General features: G+C 51.1%; 7 protein-coding genes across 7 annotated transcripts; 5 read left to right on the top strand and 2 right to left on the bottom strand.

Annotated features, from left to right (window-relative positions):
- Window positions 1-952: 952 nt before the first annotated feature.
- On the bottom strand, window positions 953-2804 carry BCR38DRAFT_89210 (guanine nucleotide-binding protein subunit beta). The gene is made up of 5 exons (XM_040865735.1): window positions 2535-2804; window positions 1678-2396; window positions 1521-1610; window positions 1348-1467; window positions 953-1295 (listed from the first exon to the last, which is right to left on the bottom strand). Exons 1-5 carry the CDS (start codon window positions 2662-2664, stop codon window positions 1275-1277), a joined length of 1080 nt encoding a protein of 359 aa, XP_040719571.1. The 5' UTR covers window positions 2665-2804; the 3' UTR covers window positions 953-1274.
- A 3184-nt stretch (window positions 2805-5988) lies between these two features.
- BCR38DRAFT_89190 (uncharacterized protein) lies at window positions 5989-6685 on the top strand. Its single transcript, XM_040865733.1, has one exon. The coding sequence runs from the start codon at window positions 6057-6059 to the stop codon at window positions 6504-6506; it is 450 nt and encodes a 149-aa protein (XP_040719570.1). The 5' UTR covers window positions 5989-6056; the 3' UTR covers window positions 6507-6685.
- On the top strand, window positions 6686-8048 carry BCR38DRAFT_89191 (uncharacterized protein). Its single transcript, XM_040865734.1, has 3 exons — window positions 6686-6928; window positions 6984-7668; window positions 7760-8048. The coding sequence occupies exons 1-3, from the start codon at window positions 6864-6866 to the stop codon at window positions 7925-7927; spliced, it is 918 nt and encodes a 305-aa protein (XP_040719569.1). The 5' UTR covers window positions 6686-6863; the 3' UTR covers window positions 7928-8048.
- Window positions 8049-8314: 266 nt separating this feature from the next.
- On the bottom strand, window positions 8315-10958 carry BCR38DRAFT_419592 (uncharacterized protein). Its single transcript, XM_040859327.1, has 4 exons — window positions 10529-10958; window positions 9796-10370; window positions 8622-9737; window positions 8315-8563 (listed from the first exon to the last, which is right to left on the bottom strand). The coding sequence occupies exons 1-4, from the start codon at window positions 10745-10747 to the stop codon at window positions 8449-8451; spliced, it is 2025 nt and encodes a 674-aa protein (XP_040719568.1). The 5' UTR covers window positions 10748-10958; the 3' UTR covers window positions 8315-8448.
- Window positions 10959-13710: 2752 nt separating this feature from the next.
- Window positions 13711-14393, top strand: BCR38DRAFT_89148 (uncharacterized protein). The gene has a single exon (XM_040865732.1). The coding sequence runs from the start codon at window positions 13921-13923 to the stop codon at window positions 14338-14340; it is 420 nt and encodes a 139-aa protein (XP_040719567.1). The 5' UTR covers window positions 13711-13920; the 3' UTR covers window positions 14341-14393.
- A 69-nt stretch (window positions 14394-14462) lies between these two features.
- Window positions 14463-14900, top strand: BCR38DRAFT_89137 (uncharacterized protein). Its single transcript, XM_040865731.1, has one exon. It carries the CDS (start codon window positions 14525-14527, stop codon window positions 14771-14773), a length of 249 nt encoding a protein of 82 aa, XP_040719566.1. The 5' UTR covers window positions 14463-14524; the 3' UTR covers window positions 14774-14900.
- Window positions 14463-16066, top strand: BCR38DRAFT_419577 (uncharacterized protein). Its single transcript, XM_040859326.1, has 3 exons — window positions 14463-14892; window positions 14957-15404; window positions 15464-16066. Exons 1-3 carry the CDS (start codon window positions 14889-14891, stop codon window positions 15780-15782), a joined length of 771 nt encoding a protein of 256 aa, XP_040719565.1. The 5' UTR covers window positions 14463-14888; the 3' UTR covers window positions 15783-16066.
- Window positions 16067-17387: the final 1321 nt, after the last annotated feature.

The raw sequence follows: 17387 nt of genomic DNA, 5'->3' as shown, positions 1-17387 counted from the left end.
TGGCCATCACTGTTCTTTCCCCTCGCACCTTCTCCTCACCGGGCGCGCTGTATGATGAACTGAAATCGACGCCACGGGCTAGATGCTGCACGTAGCGCGTAAGGGAGGCTCCCCCGTACTATTCTTATCTGAAGGCTACAGCATGTGACAGGAATAGGCTGCACGATGATGCGGCAATTCGGCAATCATCGCATACACATACAGGTAGGGGTCAACCTAAGGAAGGAATCGAGGGAGAAAAACGTGTTGGACGGGAATATTTGGGTGGTTTGAGTATTCAGCGGTGACTATGGTACAAACAGCACTAGGAGAGACCATAGTGTCGACGCCTCATCGAGTATCCTCCTCTCCTTGCTCCTTACACTCCCGGCCAAACCCATGGCCTGCCTCCCATTTCTTCACACATACATACACGGACGCAAGGAGAGAGAAGCTAGACGGTTCGGAACTATTATGGAAAGACGGAAAAGTGTATCAAGCCATCACCCATGTCCGGTATTGCTCGTGCTCTCTTCCCATCAAGATCAGAGTGACTGGTGCGTCCCAGTCCCTAAGTTTTCATCGTATCAACAAAAGAGTAACGCATGCCTCTTGCTCCATCTACCATAACAAGATCGGGGGTCTCAAGTAATCGCAAGAACAAAAAGAAAATCAACTTGGCGCGCGAGGACGTTTTCGGTGCAGAAGCCTTTTTGGTATAGACAAATTCCCCAGAAATGATGCGGCTCTGTTTGCGTGACCCGTACTGCATCTAGAGTGCTCCCAGCGCAAATGTGATTAAGCATCCCTGGGGCAGAGCAGGCGGGATGCGTGTGTAACCATCACATCCTTGCCCGTATCGGCAAAGAGCTCGGTTCGGGAAAGGGCTTCTTCGGCGTGTACACATTCGAGGACGGGGTCGGAAAGCAGGCCCTTGTAATACAGCTGCCTCTGAAAAAGGGAGTTGGAGGCAGGAAGGAGAGATTAAGAGGGAGTATAGTATCGAGGTTGCTGACCGGAGCTCGACTCAACCAGCTCATTGCTCTATCGTCTGTCGAATCGGTGGCGGTAAGAGTCGAGTGTGGTGTCTCGTCGAAGGAAATAGGTATTGGGAAAAAGGCTGTAGTAGTCGTCACTTCGTCCTGGATACGCCACGTCTTGGAGATTAAAAGGCGTATCAAGGTTGAATTAATTCAAAATAACCACTCGAAGAAAGGTGTGCCGGATGAGGCGCTCCAGCGGTGTAATGGCCCAGTATTATGCATATCGCTGTCGTCATAGCGGGATTCCGATGTTTAGTAGGCCCAGATTTTCAACTGCACCTATGTTAGCCACCTTCTTCCCCGTTTGCGAGCAGCAGATACTGACCACTGAATCCCAAGAACCCGTGCAAAGGCTGATGCCGTCGTTGCTAACTCCCAAGCAGCTAACACGGTTCTCGTGGCCCACAAGAGAGCCGACCTTCTCCCCCCGAGTGATGTCCCAGACCTATTTAGGTTAATTCCCAGCTTACTGCCGTTCATAGTGGCGGGGAGGCTCACCTTGCACTCGAAATCGTCGTAACCGGCGAACAAAAGGCGACCGGATACTGAGGTGGCAACAGACGTGATGCCGCAAAGAATTGACTCCGACTAGCATCCCGTATTAGCTACACAGCTCCCAATAATGTTGAGTGACACGTAAGAAAATGTGACTGACCCCATAGAGGTTGAGCTCCCTGTCTGCGCGGATATCAAATAATCTGCAAGTGGCGTCGTCGGAACCCGTCACAAAAGAGTGGCCGTCGGGGAAGAACTGGATGGCGTTGATATCGGACTCATGACCAGCAAATGTCTGGACGGCCTTGCCGGCGCGGATATCCCACAGCTTGGCAAATGCATCGCAAGCACCCGAGATGAAGGTGTTTTGGTTTGTCGGGTTCAAGCTGATGCTCATGACGTCGCCTAGATGATCCGCAAACTCAATGACCTTGGTTCCCGTCTCGATATCCCACTTCATGCACGTCATGTCCCCAGATGAAGTCAGAATACTCCGGTCGTTGATGAACCGGCAGCAGGACAAATATCCCGCGTGTCCGGATAGCTCCCGCGCCACACGCGTCGGACCATCTCGGTTCTGATTTAAGTTGTAAATGGAGCAGATGTTGTCGAGACCACCGCATGCTACGTAGTTTCCGCTCGGAGCGTATGCGCAGGTCATGACCCATGACGATCTCAGAGGGATGGCGTGGACCTTGTTTGTGGTGTAGGCATCCCAGATAATCAGCTTCCCGTCCTGCGAGGCAGATACCAGATGTCTTCGGTCTGTCGACCAGTGCATGGCGTATATCTTTGCCAAATGGCCCTTGAGCGTTCTTTTCGTCTTCATCAATTGGTTCTTGGGGATGGAGTCGTGTGATTGCTGCGATACCGCGCGCACTGTTGTCGGAGAAGCATTTGGGTCAGCACCATGCTCCCAATATTTTGGACATGCCAGATACGAATCGCGCGGTACCGTAGATGGGAGGATGTGGAAACGGGGGAGGGGAATTGATGGGCAAGGTATTGTTCACTCACGGGTCGTGTCTGCCAGTTCGTCCTTCTTCCGCTTGATCCTGTCCTTCAGCGTCTCAGCCTCGCGTCGCGCTTGCTGGATGCGCGCCTGCATCGCCTCGGGCGACACATCATTCGGCCGTTGCGATTCCATGGCAGCGTGTGTCTAGAGGGAGGAGGGCCGAGGAGGATAGGGTGCGGTGTTCGACTATTGCTGGACGTCAAACCGTGGATTGAGCGGATGTGTGGAGAGGATACCGAAAGGAAAAAGGGAAAAGGTGAGGTTGGATTAGGTCGGGGTCAGTGAGGAGACGCAAGCCGTGCAAGCTTCAGGGGGGTTTGCGTTGGGCCAGTTAAAAGCCGCTTGGGACACAGTAGCAATCGATTGTCGCCGGGGGCCCAGATTGCCTGGGAGAACAGGTGTGGAGCTGGCAATGGGATTGATTTCAGGAGACGGGTCTGACGGTGCGAAGCGGAATTGGGATCCAAATGTGCTTATGAATGCACCAGAGGCTAGCCAGGTTGGAGGCAGTCAGTCGGTCGGTTGTTGCAGGGGACGAGGAAATAAACAAATACAACGTGGAAAGTGCTCCAGCGGAGAAATCGAAATCCAATGATGATTCGACTTCGCGTACGAATCCCCTAACAAAGGTAGCGAGCGATTTAGATTCAATGAGACAGCCGCCAGACCAGCGGTAACCACGACCAACTTACTAAAGAAGAAAAAAAAGAAGAACTTTGCTGATGAAAGTCAAGTTCCCGTCGAACAGATCAATCCAGGTCGACGTCTAGATCTGATGTGGCGGTCGACAAGTCGCGCTTGTCGGGATGTGCCCAGGTGCTAAGTGACGGTGGATGGCTCTAGGGATGAAGCTGGTTGCTGGTAGTTGGGGACACCTGCGAGTTGACGACAAGCTCTTTCCGAGAGCCGCCTTTATTAGTGCGTGCAGTGTACTCCGTACTTCAGCTGATGGTGCCTAGTTCACTTGTAGGTAATGGTGTAGGTGGTGTGTGCTTTCCTTTGGAAGGCGTGATGCTCGTTAGGTCGTCGGGGCTTGAGTGTCATGTCAGCGGGCAAAGGAATCTCGATGCCCAGCTGTGAGTTCGTCTGGACGTAGTGATTCTGACCACTTGCGATGACCTCCGGTTGGATTTTAATTTTTGTTCCAGGTTGTGTGCGTGCAAGAGGGGAATGAACATCTGTCTCTGGGAAACCTCACTAATACAAAGGCAGATGCAGCCTGGGATGCTAGATCGTGTGCCCTGCTTCTGCTTCGCTCGTGTCGTGTTCATGCCTGCTCTGCCTCGGAATTTATGCCATTACTTGCCGGGACGTTGTCTCAAATTCCCATCCCGATTCCCATTCCCCAACTTACACCATTCCCGGCGCTCACCCTAAGGACCTGGCCTGACATTGAAGAGAGCTCTCCAATGATTTGAGATTGGCCGCTTCCAGAGACAGCCAAAAGGAATTTGGTGCTACACAGTGCTTGATAATGTCGCAATACAGTCTGCAATCTGCGGCTTCTCCTCTCGAGGTTATCACCAGAGCTCGTCGGAATAAGGTTCATATAACACAGCGGCTGAAGGTCTTGTTCCTCATCATAACTTGACGATTTCATTTACGCATGAATGGACCAAAGTCATGAGCAGCCCTGCTATGCCAGCTGACTTGGTCGAATGTTGCAGCATCGACTGCGACGAGAAGAAAGCTCGTACCAATGCTGTCAAAACCTACTGGAAACGGCTCGATCTGTCATGCAAACCTTTGACAACACTGTCAATATTAACTTCACTACTACTTCGTTCTAGTTACAAGCGGTAGTCCTCCCCAAAACTGTGGCTTTATCTCATCCCACCTTCGTCATCCTGACACCTTCATCCTGACGTACACAAGACCTTGAAGCCCTTCTCTGAGGAGTCGGCTTCAACACTCACAATGACCTTGGTCTACATCCTTCGACGCATTGCGTCATTTAAGGTTGGAGCTGTTCCTGGAAGGGGACTCACCCGCCAACTCAAGCTGTACATCAAACTTTTACAGGTTATGGCGCCCTCGCTCGCATCACACAAACGTTCGCGTTGGCTTTATTCTCGCGAGTGACCCGAACCGAGCCGCAATATGTCGACCTGTTCCAAGATCGCCAGCTTGACAACTTGTCCGCTTGACAGCTCTCTTACAGACAAAAGAAACTGCGGGCTTCCTGTAGGTCGACATTCACAACGGCACGTACATGACTAGCCACTTCAGGTATCGTCTACGGACTGTCTTGCGGTGAAATCGAGTTGACGAGACAGCGTTTATTTTCTCCAGCTGCTGAAGCGACAATTTCAAGCTGGGTTAATCCCACCAACGATGCTCATTTTCGAGCTCGCAAAGGCCTCATGCCCTTCGTAATCAACATCAAGATATTTTCGCAATCTCAGCGGCCAACTTTCTCCATACCCTGCATCCAGGATGTTGCCCTTGCAGACCTTTGGGGAGCGACATTCCCCGCAGCCTGGGAGCTAGACAAGGTACCTCTTGCTTTAACAGCACGAGCTGCTCTAATATTGTCATTTAGCTCATACTTAGGTGTTATCCCATTCGGTACTCTCTAGTATCGTCTCGCATATGCAAGGTACTCGAGCATGTACTCCACCTTCTCCCGCGCGCCCGTGTCGGATCCATCCTTCCACGTCTTTCGTCCCGTCCAACCCAGAGAATCTCGGCCAGTTCCCGCAGCCCAATCCGTACCGGTGAAGTTGCGGACATGAAGTCAAGATACGTAGTAGACTCGGTGGCATTGGACCAGTAGTCACCTTCAAAGGGACATCTTACGAATTTCGTCATCAAATCCTCCTGGCGCCTCTAGCTTGTCTGGGACTGGGGCAATACGAGAAGCTGTCGGTCCCAAAGTTGCCTAGTTCAGCTTGGGAATTATGGACCTGGATGACCTGCATTGCGTCTGGCATCTGCCAGCGAGATCTTCCTTCGACGCGCCCAGGATTGCATATGATACACGGTCAGCAACCGTGAAACAGAAGCCTGGGGTGTTTGGGAATGTTCTTTTTATGATCCAAGATTCTTCGAGAATGCTTTTTCATAAGGAGGGTTTGGCGGTTCATTTCGAATGAGAGAACTAGCAGGGGTATTCTCACCAACTTGTTACAGTGTCCCACATATCGGACCGTTTGTACCTGCGGGAGATAAATTGTGAAGCTCACTCTCTTTCCTTGCTCTTGGTGGGCTCATTTTGAACCTAGTACCAGGCCTACGCGGACTGGGCCCTCGTTGGCGATAGCTATCTCGACAACGGTACGCGATGATACCTTCGACGGAAATTCTCTGGCACGGTCGTTGACGAATTTACGACTCAATGCGGCTTGTTGTCCGCCGACGCTAGCCCCTTTCTGGAACATGGCTAATCCAAGTATCCGGTCGACGGTATCAGGAGCGCCTGCTTTACTTAATTCCATGGTAATTGAACGGGATGACGAAGTATCCGAGTCAGGTGCTGTCGCCCGTCTACCAGATGCAGCGAGTCAACGCATGTCCAAGCGAACATGTGTTGGCACTGGACTGGTGATGATTCAGGGAATGGTTCAACTCATACGGCCATTCAACCGGGTTCGTTCAATTGCAATCGAGAAACTCTTGACTGTCAATCTACTGTCTCGAATATCAATTCAACAGTCGGGGATCCTAGCTCCACCCGGAAATGTCTCATCGGCCACCCTGAAGACCAGATCTCGCGTCCACTAAAAGTTTTGGAGTTCACAGCAGCTCGTCGTAATAATAGCTCGTTATGCTCACGCTTTACGTATGCCGGCGGTCGGTCCACAGCGGAGTCAGATTCACCCCGGGCCGGCGTCGCTTGTTCGTTTCTAGCACGACGCCACGCTGCGTTGGCCATTCCGAGCTGTGCTTTATCAACTTTACATACCCGGATGGACGGAGGTGAGCCAAATTGCCCGGACCCAACCCATCAACGCCAAACATCATGGCCGATCTAGATTTCAAGGCCATGCCGAAGATAGAGGTAACCACAAGCTTTCCGGACTTCATTGTCCTTTCATGTCTTCTATCTTCGCTGGTTGCTTGAGCCGTGTTCTGTAACAGGTGCAACTGATAAGATGACGATTTGTTTGCGTTGCTCGTGGTTATGCGCGAGAGAGGAGAGAGAGTTCTTCCCCAAGTGAGAAAAATGTTTGAGAATATGGAAGATGTTGCCTCAACTTTCTATGCTGACTTAATTTATCGTCTCCTTCTCCAACTAACCGTTCTTTCCCACACAGCTTCATGCTCACTTGAGTGGCAGTATCAGCCGGCAATGTCTCCATGAAATCTGGGTTAGGAAGAAGGCAGTCGGAATGACCGATCTGGAAGATCCATTGGTAGTCATGCCTGTGGATAAGCACGACTACGATCTCAACACGTGAGTGCTCGACGAACCGCACTAGTACAGACCTAGTCACTTAGACGACCTACAGCTTCTTCCCCCTCTTCTCATCCTACATCTACCACCTCGTCAACGATGCAGAAGCGCTAGAGTACACAACCAAGTCCGTCATCAAGGACTTCGCAGACGATGGGGTGGTCTACGTCGAGCTACGAACAACCCCCCGCGCTATGCCCAGCGCAGGCCTGGACAAGGCAGGTTACGTTAATGTCGTGCTGGAAGCTATCACTTCCGCCGAGCGGGAAAACCCTAGCATCCACACACGGCTGATCCTCTCGGTCGACCGGCGCAACAACCGGGACGAAGCCTTCGAGGTCGTCTCCCTGGCGAAGCAGTTTCGGGCCCGCGGCGTCGTGGCCGTCGATCTGTGCGGCGATCCGGCCAAGGGCGACGTCTCGCTCTTCACGCCGGCTTTTCGGGAGGCTAAGCATGCAGGGTTGGGGTTGACGATTCACTTCGCGGAGGCGAAGTGTAGCGCCAGCGAGGAGGAGTTGGATACGATTCTGGTATGGGGACCTGATCGATTAGGGCACGTGATACATGTACCGGACGAGGTTAAGCGGCGGATTGTTGAGACAGGGAGGGAGAGGGGCAGGGGGTTGGGGCTGGAGTTGTGTTTGAGCTGTAATGTGCATGCTAAGATGATTGTGGGGAGTTTCGAGGCACATCATTTTGGGGAGTGGTGGAGGGTGGAGGGGGTGGTGGTTGTGCCTTGCGTAAGTTGATCACTGTTCCCTATTCGCCGGGGTTGTTGCATTCTTGGTTTTATATACGACGAATGGTATGTCAGCTAATTCATCAATACAGACGGATGATGTGGGTGTTTTTGGCAGCCCTGTGTCAAATGAGTGGAGGTTGATTGAGGAACATTTCAAGCTGAAACGGGAGGCATTGCTAGGGTTGGCAAGGAAGGGGATCGATGTCATATTTGGTGGCGATGAGGAAAAGAGGAGATTGAGGGAAGTGATGTGGTAGTTTGGTGTGAACAATACGGACAAGCAGATATTGTTCAATGGATTGATTCATCGTCACGTCGGCTTGATTTATTCCTCTGGCCCAGCCGGCGGTCTGGAATTCGATTCCTGGAGGAGTCTGTTTTCGCGGATTTTGACACTCAAGGCAGACGAGGTGAGGAGAAAGGGAGACTTACTTTGAGAAGCATGCTGGGGCAGTTCTCAAGTAGCAGCAGGCGTACTGATCGTTTACCTGTTGAACATTCACGAAGTGACCGACTGCCGAGGGCACCTTGGAGCAATATCAAGTGTGCATAGAACCCTTTCCTGACTAGAGGGAGCGATGTTGTTGTTGGGTTGGGTTGGATTAGAGGGGCCAGCCGTCCACACCAGTGCGCGGACCATAATGCAGTTGCAATTCTCTTTTTTATATTTTGCCCCTTGGCACATCATCTAAATATATATTGTGGTGTATCCACATGCGAGGCATCCAGTCTCTTCATTGTGGGTTTCCGCCATGTTCTAGGTTACCGCAGCACGTATCTATTCGTGTGTTGCCGCCCATTCAGTGAACCAAGCCAAAGTCTCTGGGTTCGCCACACTTGCATTCGTCTTAATCTTCATACCAGAGAGAATCTGCTTTACCGCGACCTCAATCCTGTCCAATGAATCAGCACTCGTACTACCGCGTCCGAAAGTCTCGCCAGAATACTTACTTTTTGCCGTTGCCTGTCTTTGGAATTCCTGCACCACACTCCTCAACAACACCAGGCACATGCCGCGGGCTCAACTCTTTTCTGATTACAGTCTTAATCCTTTCTTGTAGTTCATGTGTAAAAGTCTTGCCCTCGCACATGACCACGAACAAACAGACCGTCTCGTCGCGATCCGTCTCCCTCCTCCTGCCAACGCAAACGGCGTCCTCAACCTCGCTTCCAAAGAACTTGATCAGCACGTTATAGATCTCAGCAGACCCGAATCGAACACCTGCCGGCTTTAGAACACCATCTGATCGCCCCAGCATGGCCATCCCGCCAGTTTGGGTGTCTATCCTAACAAAGTCGCCATGGTGCCAGATACCATCAAATCGCTCGAAGTAGCTGGACTTGTACTTGGCATCGCCACCCTGTCCCCAGAATGTCAAAGGCTGACAGGGGAACGGCTTTGTACAGACCAGCTCGCCATCTTCACCAGGTGTTGGCTCGCCCGTGATGGAGTCGGCAACCGAAATAGCCATTCCCAGACCAGCGCACTGAATCTCACCCACATAGACTGGGAGGAGTGGACATGGGGTTCCAAACAATGAGATGATATCTGTTCCCCCAGTGATTGAACCGAGGTTGATGCGCGAGGGGAAGGCTTTGTACAAGAACGAGAACGTCGACGGTGGCAAAGGCGATGCGGTTGAGTAGATTGCTTCCAGGTGAGGAAGATCGATGGTCTGGTTAGGGTAGACGCCATGGGTCTCGAGCGTCGTCAGGTATGCTGCTGAAGTTCCGAAGTGAGTGACATCCAGCTCGGCTAGGAGTTTCGGGATGGAGAGATAGCCGTGGGGCTTGAAGGGAGATCCCGTATACAGCACGAGACTGACGCCACATGCAAGCGCCGAGATGCTCCAGTGCCACATCATCCACGATGTAGTTGTGTAGTAGAGCATCCTCGATTGCGGGTTCATATTGCAGTGGAGGTAGTGCTCCTTCTTGTGTTGTATCAAGGTGCCCAGAGCAGTATGAACGATTGCTTTGGGTAGACCGGTGGTGCCGCTAGAGTAGAGGATGTAAAGCGGGTGAGAAGGGGGCAGCTGTTCAAATTTCAGGGGCGCATCCTTGGAACTGTTGCCGTAGTCAGTAATCAAATTCAATCTTGACAGTGCATGTCTCATGAAAATACCTCTCCAAGAAACTTTCATACTCCTTTGCCGCAACCCCCTTAGCTAGCAGATCTTCCAACCCCAAGTCACCCTCGATATTGTTAATCACGACGACCAGCTCCAGACCCTTGGTTCTTAATTCATCAACTATCTGGGATGTCTTATCTGTGCTTGACCAGAATTTTCCGTTGTACACGGTTGTGTTGTCTGCAAACAAAACCTTGGGTCCAATCTGAGCCAGTCGATCCAGCACCGCACTGACTCCATTATCCGGACTTATACCCGTCCAGATGGCCCCGATGGATGCGGCAGCTAGCATGGCTACAAGCGCCTGAACATGATTGGATACGAACCCAGCAACGATGTCATTGCGCTTGAGTCCTGCAGCCCGCAGAGAACTTGAGCATCGGCGTACTGCATCCCGCAGCTCCCACCAGGTGGTGTAAGTGACCTGGCCTTCGACCTCAGTGACTGTGATCACAGCCGTGCTGGACTCGGTACAACCTTGAGGAAACAGCAGGTTCTCTGCGAAGTTGAGGGTGGAACCGGGGAAGAAGTCCGGACGGGGAAACATTGGTGCATCCTTAGGAAGCACCTGAAAATTGCTTAGCCACTGGTCTTCGCCCGGAAATGGACCTGCTACGATAATTGAACGATTTGACGACGCAAAACACGCTTCATCCGAGATCTCGAATCAAAAATCACAATCCCCGTTGGGCCAAAGAACGCGTAAGCAAGTCAACGTAATCCTACCTGATCGTACTGCCTCGACGCCTTGATGTCGCAGAAATGCCACATCTCCTCCCAGAATTCGGCGATGTTCTCGACTGACCACTTGTACAATCCCGGGTAATCGTCAATTTCCACGCTGTATTTCGACTTGACGTGCTCCAGAAACTTGTACATGTGCGTTGAATGGGGGTCCGGATGCCTCCACAACTCTGCCGGTGCGGGTTTCGGGTCGGCAGTCATAGTTGCGGTGGTGAGGGGGCCGCCACTAAAGAAAGAACGAGACGCGATGAAGTATAACAGCAATGCTGAACAATAAATCCCTCAATCTGAAGGTACGCCGGACGTGTGAGAGGAATGTCTGGAACAGTCACATAGGTTTGCCTTCCGAGAGTCCATTGCAAAGCCAGATGGAACGGGCAGACTCCGGGACGATTAAGAGCGCACGCAGTTGGAGGTCTGCAAAGCCACGAGAAGTGGAATCCCGATAGAGTTAACTCCAACTCTTAGCGCAGTCCATCGTGACTAGTGACATTTGCTCCTTCCAAGTCTTTGATATTCTTCTTGATATTCGCCAACTACGCCCACTTTTCAATTTTGGATTGAATTTCAATGGACAGAGGTTTTCCAGTGGGTTTCATATGATGTTCATCAGTAGGCTTGCAGTGGTTGATGCCGAGTTTTATTTCGAAGTTTATCGTTCGATGTTCTTTCTACGCTGCGCTAGGCCATAGTTAAACGTACTGCTGATGAGGGCCAAATAACGTACAACCCCACCTTTCCGGCCACCCACGTTTCTGACCACATATTGCAATCCAATTGAAGGTATTCGAAACAGTGTATTCAACGTACTATTATAGTTATTCAGGTACAACCAGCTCTAATAGAAAGCTGTGCTCTAGAGCTTCCTGAGATATAGATCTGATAGATTCTGACGCCTTAGCTGGGTCCAGTATTACCTGATTCCGACGTTGTACCTGGTCTCATTGCCGTTCTACTTCAAGGGCTCGATCCATCGCTTCCTTAATCTGTACAATGTTACCAAATCGTTCATTAGGCCCTAATCGTACCTTCTTATGTGGTTTGGGGCGTAACAAAGTTATCTCGGCTTCTAATGCGTGTGCACGTTAGGTCAAAGTAGCGAGCTAGACGCTCTGTACATCTAGCCGACGAGTCAGCTTTCGAAACAATAGCCGTTGCGACGATCGCAATGGCGTAATCGCTGCCAGACTCTCCCTAGCTACTAAGCTAGTCACTGGCGTCGCTATTATTGTCGGATTAAGCCAATTACCAGCTGTCGGTGGTGTAGTTGGTCGTTCTGATAGGGGGGCTATCGTCGGCTGAGGTCGCGATGGATCTAATGGGTATATTCCAGTTGCAGAGAAGCCTGATTGTATATTACTGATCGTGAACGACTTCGTATATGCCTCAATGTTTCTCTGACGATCCGTACACTATACCCTCGATCCCTTCGCCAATCGCGATGCCTGTTTCGTCTATATTCCAGACGTTATGTGGAAAGTAGTCGTGAGCTGACATCAAGGCTTCGTACGTCTCGAAGAAATCGTCGATATTCTGCGTCGATAGGCCATCAAATCGCTGACGGTCGAGGCGTTGAGATTGGATACTTCCGAACTCTGGATGGCGTTGAATAAAGCGATGAACCCAATGGCGACCGAGGCCCTCTGATCGACGATCCTGGGGTAACAGAATCAACGCCATCTTAGCGATGAATAGCGCCGACGGGCTACGACCCTCGCGATCCATTTCGAGGATCCATCCAATCAGCGCGTCTTCCTGATCCCTAGATAGCTTCATCGACGCGATTGACGCGTCAGAATGGCTGAGGCCATCGCCGAGTTGTAATTGGAGGGTAGAGCGTGGAACGCCCTATCGGAGGGAAGCCTGGCGCTGGGATATCCCTCGATTGATATCGTTGAGAGCGCCTTGAATCGAATTTTCTAAATATCGAGGCATTGTATAATAACAGCCAATACCGACGATAATCTGTTGTGCCGAAGGTTGCTGTAGTTGGAGATTAGGTGGCCAGAAAGGTGGGGTTGTACGTTAATGGTTGAAAAACACCTAGGTACACACCGTGTTTCTCGCGACGTACGCAAGCAGTATTGTCCGGCCTCAACCCTGGTATCTCTAGCAAAATCACTCTTATAAACTCCCTGGTTAACCATCACTATTAAGAAACAATGAGGCTGATATTCATTCTACTCTGCCCATCCGGAAGAATCCGGAAGAACGCCTTCTTATCGAAAACCGTCAGATCGTAACCTCGTGTACGTAAACGAAAGATACTTCACATTCAAGGAATACGTACGCGCAAACCAAACATGAAGTCTTCCAGAATATTGATGACATCCAAGCAATAATGGCGTCTATTGCGATTGTGCTGTCTAGACGACGGTGCAATCATACTGCTATGTTTATCAGTTGGTCCTTCCTCGCCTCCAACTCTCTTTCACCCTCCTCCTTCTCACTCGCTTAGACGCTGCGCCATGGGGGAAATCTCAGGCTTAAAAAATCTACAAGACTCCTCAAACATCTGGAATCCACTGGACAGGTCCGTCGGTTCTTCTTTCTGTCTCTCTCTACTCAAGAGCAGATTCCTTCGCCACTATTACCTGGTGTACTAGAAAATAACCATTCGCACAAGAGATCTACGGCACCGAAGTGGATCGACCGGCGCAAATGCATTGCATCTTAGGCTTTGCCTCACCTCGATCCACATATCCGAACGGAGTATAAAAACGACGGGCACGACGGTAGATGGGAAGCTTAAACGCCGCGTATGCCACCGAGGAGCAAGTTCCGGCAATCTTATTACCTTCGCATAACTCAGATGGCAACACCGACTCACCACCGAACGGATCCGATAGCTGGTCCAATCTGGAAACTGTTCATTCGTCCTGTTCGTCGATACATTCACCCGCGCCACAACTATGCGAGCATTTTGTCCATTCACATTATATTGCTCCAGCATATTGACGACACTGCATTCGAAAATTTCAGCACTCCTGGCAGATCCCGCAGCCTCAAACGCGAGAGGATCGACGAGAGTAGAGTTTATTCACAGGTTCTCAGTATACGGTGTCGGTTAAGACTCCTGGATGCGCAGTCGGCGAGTTGAGCCGCATAATCATGCAGTTCTCATACATGTGCCATAGCGTGGTACAACACTGGAAAATCCGCGCATGATGATCTGTGCCAGGCCGCGACGGCTTGCTCTATTCATTAGGCACAATTGTGCTAATCAGTGTCAGCCAGCCAACCATCTTGCCTTCCCTTGCTTTCCTCGCGGCAAATCCCAAACTCGGTCTGTCATGATGTTCATCCCAAGTGCGATGCGCTTATGATGATCCGATCTGGCCGAGCTAAAGTGGTATTCCTATGGGATCTTTCGCATGGTTTTTCAATCATCATATTGTGCTTCTAGGGGTTTCTTTTATTTGTTCACTATTTCTGCTCTTTTGTTATTCAGTCTTTTCGTAGAGCAACGATGTACCCGCTCGCGGATTTGTTCCCATCCTCAAACACTTTTAAGAACTCGGCTCGTCATGGGATTTCGAAAACGGAATATCGCATCTCGATATGGCTCCTGGTGTCTCGTTCTGTTCGCACCTGCAACCAAAAGCGGAACTCATGAAGCATTGTTGCGTAACCCTCAACTTCAGCCGGAATCAAAAGAAAGCGCCCCCTGCGTCGTTCCCCAAGCGCTTGACACGGTTCCAGACTTGCGATTCGGCTTCAAATTCAGGTCCACCGTCGCCGTGGTCCCGCCACGATGGCATGAGGCTGGACCAGGGCGGTACAGGTTCCTTTAACTATAGGCATCACAAGGCAAAAGACGGTAATGGACAGGTGCCATAAGTAGCTGACTCTCCATATTCACATGGTTTTACATATCCCTCCGCGTGATACTTCTTGTACTGTTCTATTTCTATTGCACTTAGCATCTATAACATAAGAGCACAGGCAGTCCCCGCAGACAAGAACGGCCTTCCTAAGATGTCATTCTGTGAACCCCCAAAGGAACCAAGTAGGAACCTCACCGAGGCGACCTTGCCATTCTCGTATCCCACTAGCAGAACACAGAATGTGGCGATAGGGATCCTGATAGCCTTTCCGGCTCTGGCGTTTCTAACAGTAGGTACAAGAGTTGCTGGCACGCTTTCATCCCGGCGGTTTGGATGTGGTAAGTGGCCGCCCCTGCATGGAACATCTGCGGCGGCACAGCTTGCTGACACGTCGATATAGACGATGGCTTGGTTTGTATAGCAATGGTGTGAACTGCCTTTGGCAACAGACTGCTTGAGTCCGAATTGCTCACGATGAACAGGTCCTGTCAATACTTGAGACAATAGCGAGCTATATGTGTAAGTCTGAAGAAGCAGGGCACGTCAGCGCTCTCAAGAGTCACCTATTCACCTCTGTCACTAGTCATCAAGACCAACTTCATCGGCATAAGCATCCATGACATACCACCCCACGACCCAACACCGGGAGCCATATGGAACTACGCCGTTCAGATCCTGTACAACCCGATCCTGGCCCTAGTCAAGACATCGGTTCTGCTTTCCCTGCTCCGCCTTTTCGGACAAACGCCGGGGGTGCGCCGCTTTATCCTATGGGTCAACACGGCAAACCTCGCGGCCATGGTTGGCATCCTAGTCGCCGTCGTGCTCCAATGCTACCCCATCGAGAAGACCTGGGAGCCGCTGCGCGAAGGCACGTGTATCGACCGGCGGATCCTGTTCGTCACCATGGCCAGCTTCAACATCTTGACGGATTTGCTGGTGTTGGGCATACCTTTGAGGATATTGAGTGGTCTCAAAATCCCGACACGCACACAATTCGCACTCATGTTTGTGTTTTTGCTAGGGTTTCTGTGAGTCTGGCCACTGGGTCGTATAGCATAGTGGAAATTGAGTTAATATGACAAACCAGTGTCACTATCGTTGCCATAGTCCGCATGGCCCTCTTGATTCAGGGGCTTTTCATGCTCATCGAACTGCGAGACCCAACGTCCAATATCAGCTTCATAACATCGGCCATGGAGACGAATCTGGTTCTCATCACGGCGTCAGCACCAGCTTTACGGCCCCTTTTGCGTGCCTGGTGCCCGAAATGGTGCGGATCGAGCCGTGTGGGAGGAGGGGCCATTACGGAGAAACAAATCTTCGGCACAACGGCCGCGACCACATTTATGCATATGAAAAGCCAGCCGATGATACGGGATCAGAACTTGAGACGTACCGATACCTAGATCACCGCGCCGAAACAGAGCGAGTAAGAGATGTAGTAGAGGGAAATAAGAAACATTGGGAAGGGCGTGTCTGAATCACAAACGGCCTGCAGAATTGACATTAGGAATTATACGGCGCTTTGAAGTTTGAATGCGCGACATATTGGTGTGTGTGATTCACCCGATCTGCTAAGATTTGCATATCTGTGATATCTCGTGCCTTGGGAGTCAACCATGGCGCCAGAGAAGATATGCATCTAGTGTTTGGCCAGACCACTTCGCTTGCAAAGCGAACCAGTCAAGTCGCGCCTTTCGAGACTTTATCGTCCGCTCAAGTGCGGTTGAACGCCGCTCATGTGCTTAGCCGAGGTCCATGTTGTTGAGATGGCAATTCCGATGTCGCGCCGAGTGAGATGTGAAAGTAGAGAAAATTCTGCGAGATACTATGGCTCTAGACTTGTGATCTCCTGCGTTTCGGCAGCGATGTCGATCATGTTTCTGTATCAGAGAGAACGAAATCGGTGCCCGTAGATTGAGTAAGTATATTGGCATGTTTTACTCGGCCTATGCCGTTGCCATTGGTCAGTCGGATGGTGTGCCGCTCCATGTTGTCACTATCGGAGCCGTGGCGGCGGAGACAAACCATGAAATGTCAGGCTTTCATGATATCTATCCACCGGCGTAGGTGTTGTGCGAGTCAGTCGGAGGAGTCAACCCACGTCATGGTGCATCCGATGCGATATTGCCATTGTTACAAGGTCTGCGAACTCAATGGCACCCTTTCAAAACTGTTGCCGTTATGAGCGAGCAATACCATGCAAGGCATAAGAGGAGGCTCGAGAGCTGTCCATATCGTCCAACACGAAAATGATAAGTAGAAGGGTGGCCTTATTGAAGCTTGAGATTCTCATAATTAAGTTCGATCGCGCTCCGCAGCTTCAGACCCTGCGTTTTGCGTTTTGGGTTGGACTGGGCGCTCTCTCCCCCGCGCTGGGCACTTGGTCTTATCTACCCCGCAACTTTTAGCCTGCTGCGTAGACAGCCATGAGCTGCAAGTTGACTAGCGTTAAGCCCATCAGAGCGAGTATCTAGCGGTCTTTGGGGGGGCTAATCATCACACATGTGGGCATCACAATGACTACATAGTATTTCTCGGAGGCTTGCGAGCTGTGGGGAAACGGATAGGACCGCCATGATAAGGAATGCCCAGATGCGAGCACCTGCATGAAGGTGTGTGGGCGCACCTGCTCGCGTGGGCTCGATGGGTGGCATCACGTATACGCAGGGCGGCTGTGAACGCGTGAGCGAAAATTCAGAAACACCAAGGGTAGACATGCCAATGTGTCTTTGTACCAGGTTTCCCCAACATGGCATAGGCTCGTAAGAGTTAGGTTGTTTCTCGGCGTGTAAGTCAGGAGTGAAGGACTCGAAACGCTGTCCATCAAGACCTGTGCTAGGAAATGGGAGAACGGACGCCGCGAACGTGAATCAAGCCGTACTAAACAAGTTTACTTGGGCTGACTCGAATTCCTGCCTAAGTAGCCAGCAAGGTCTGCGAACCTGGACCTGCCAGATGTTTGGCGACACGGTACTCGTCCGGAGTGTCTTTCGTCCTCTGTGCAGTTT

Source organism: Pseudomassariella vexata, assembly GCF_002105095.1.
Source record: "Pseudomassariella vexata strain CBS 129021 chromosome Unknown BCR38scaffold_2, whole genome shotgun sequence".
Classification (NCBI taxonomy): domain Eukaryota; kingdom Fungi; phylum Ascomycota; class Sordariomycetes; order Amphisphaeriales; family Pseudomassariaceae; genus Pseudomassariella; species Pseudomassariella vexata.
This window is presented reverse-complemented; position numbering and strand designations above follow the sequence as displayed.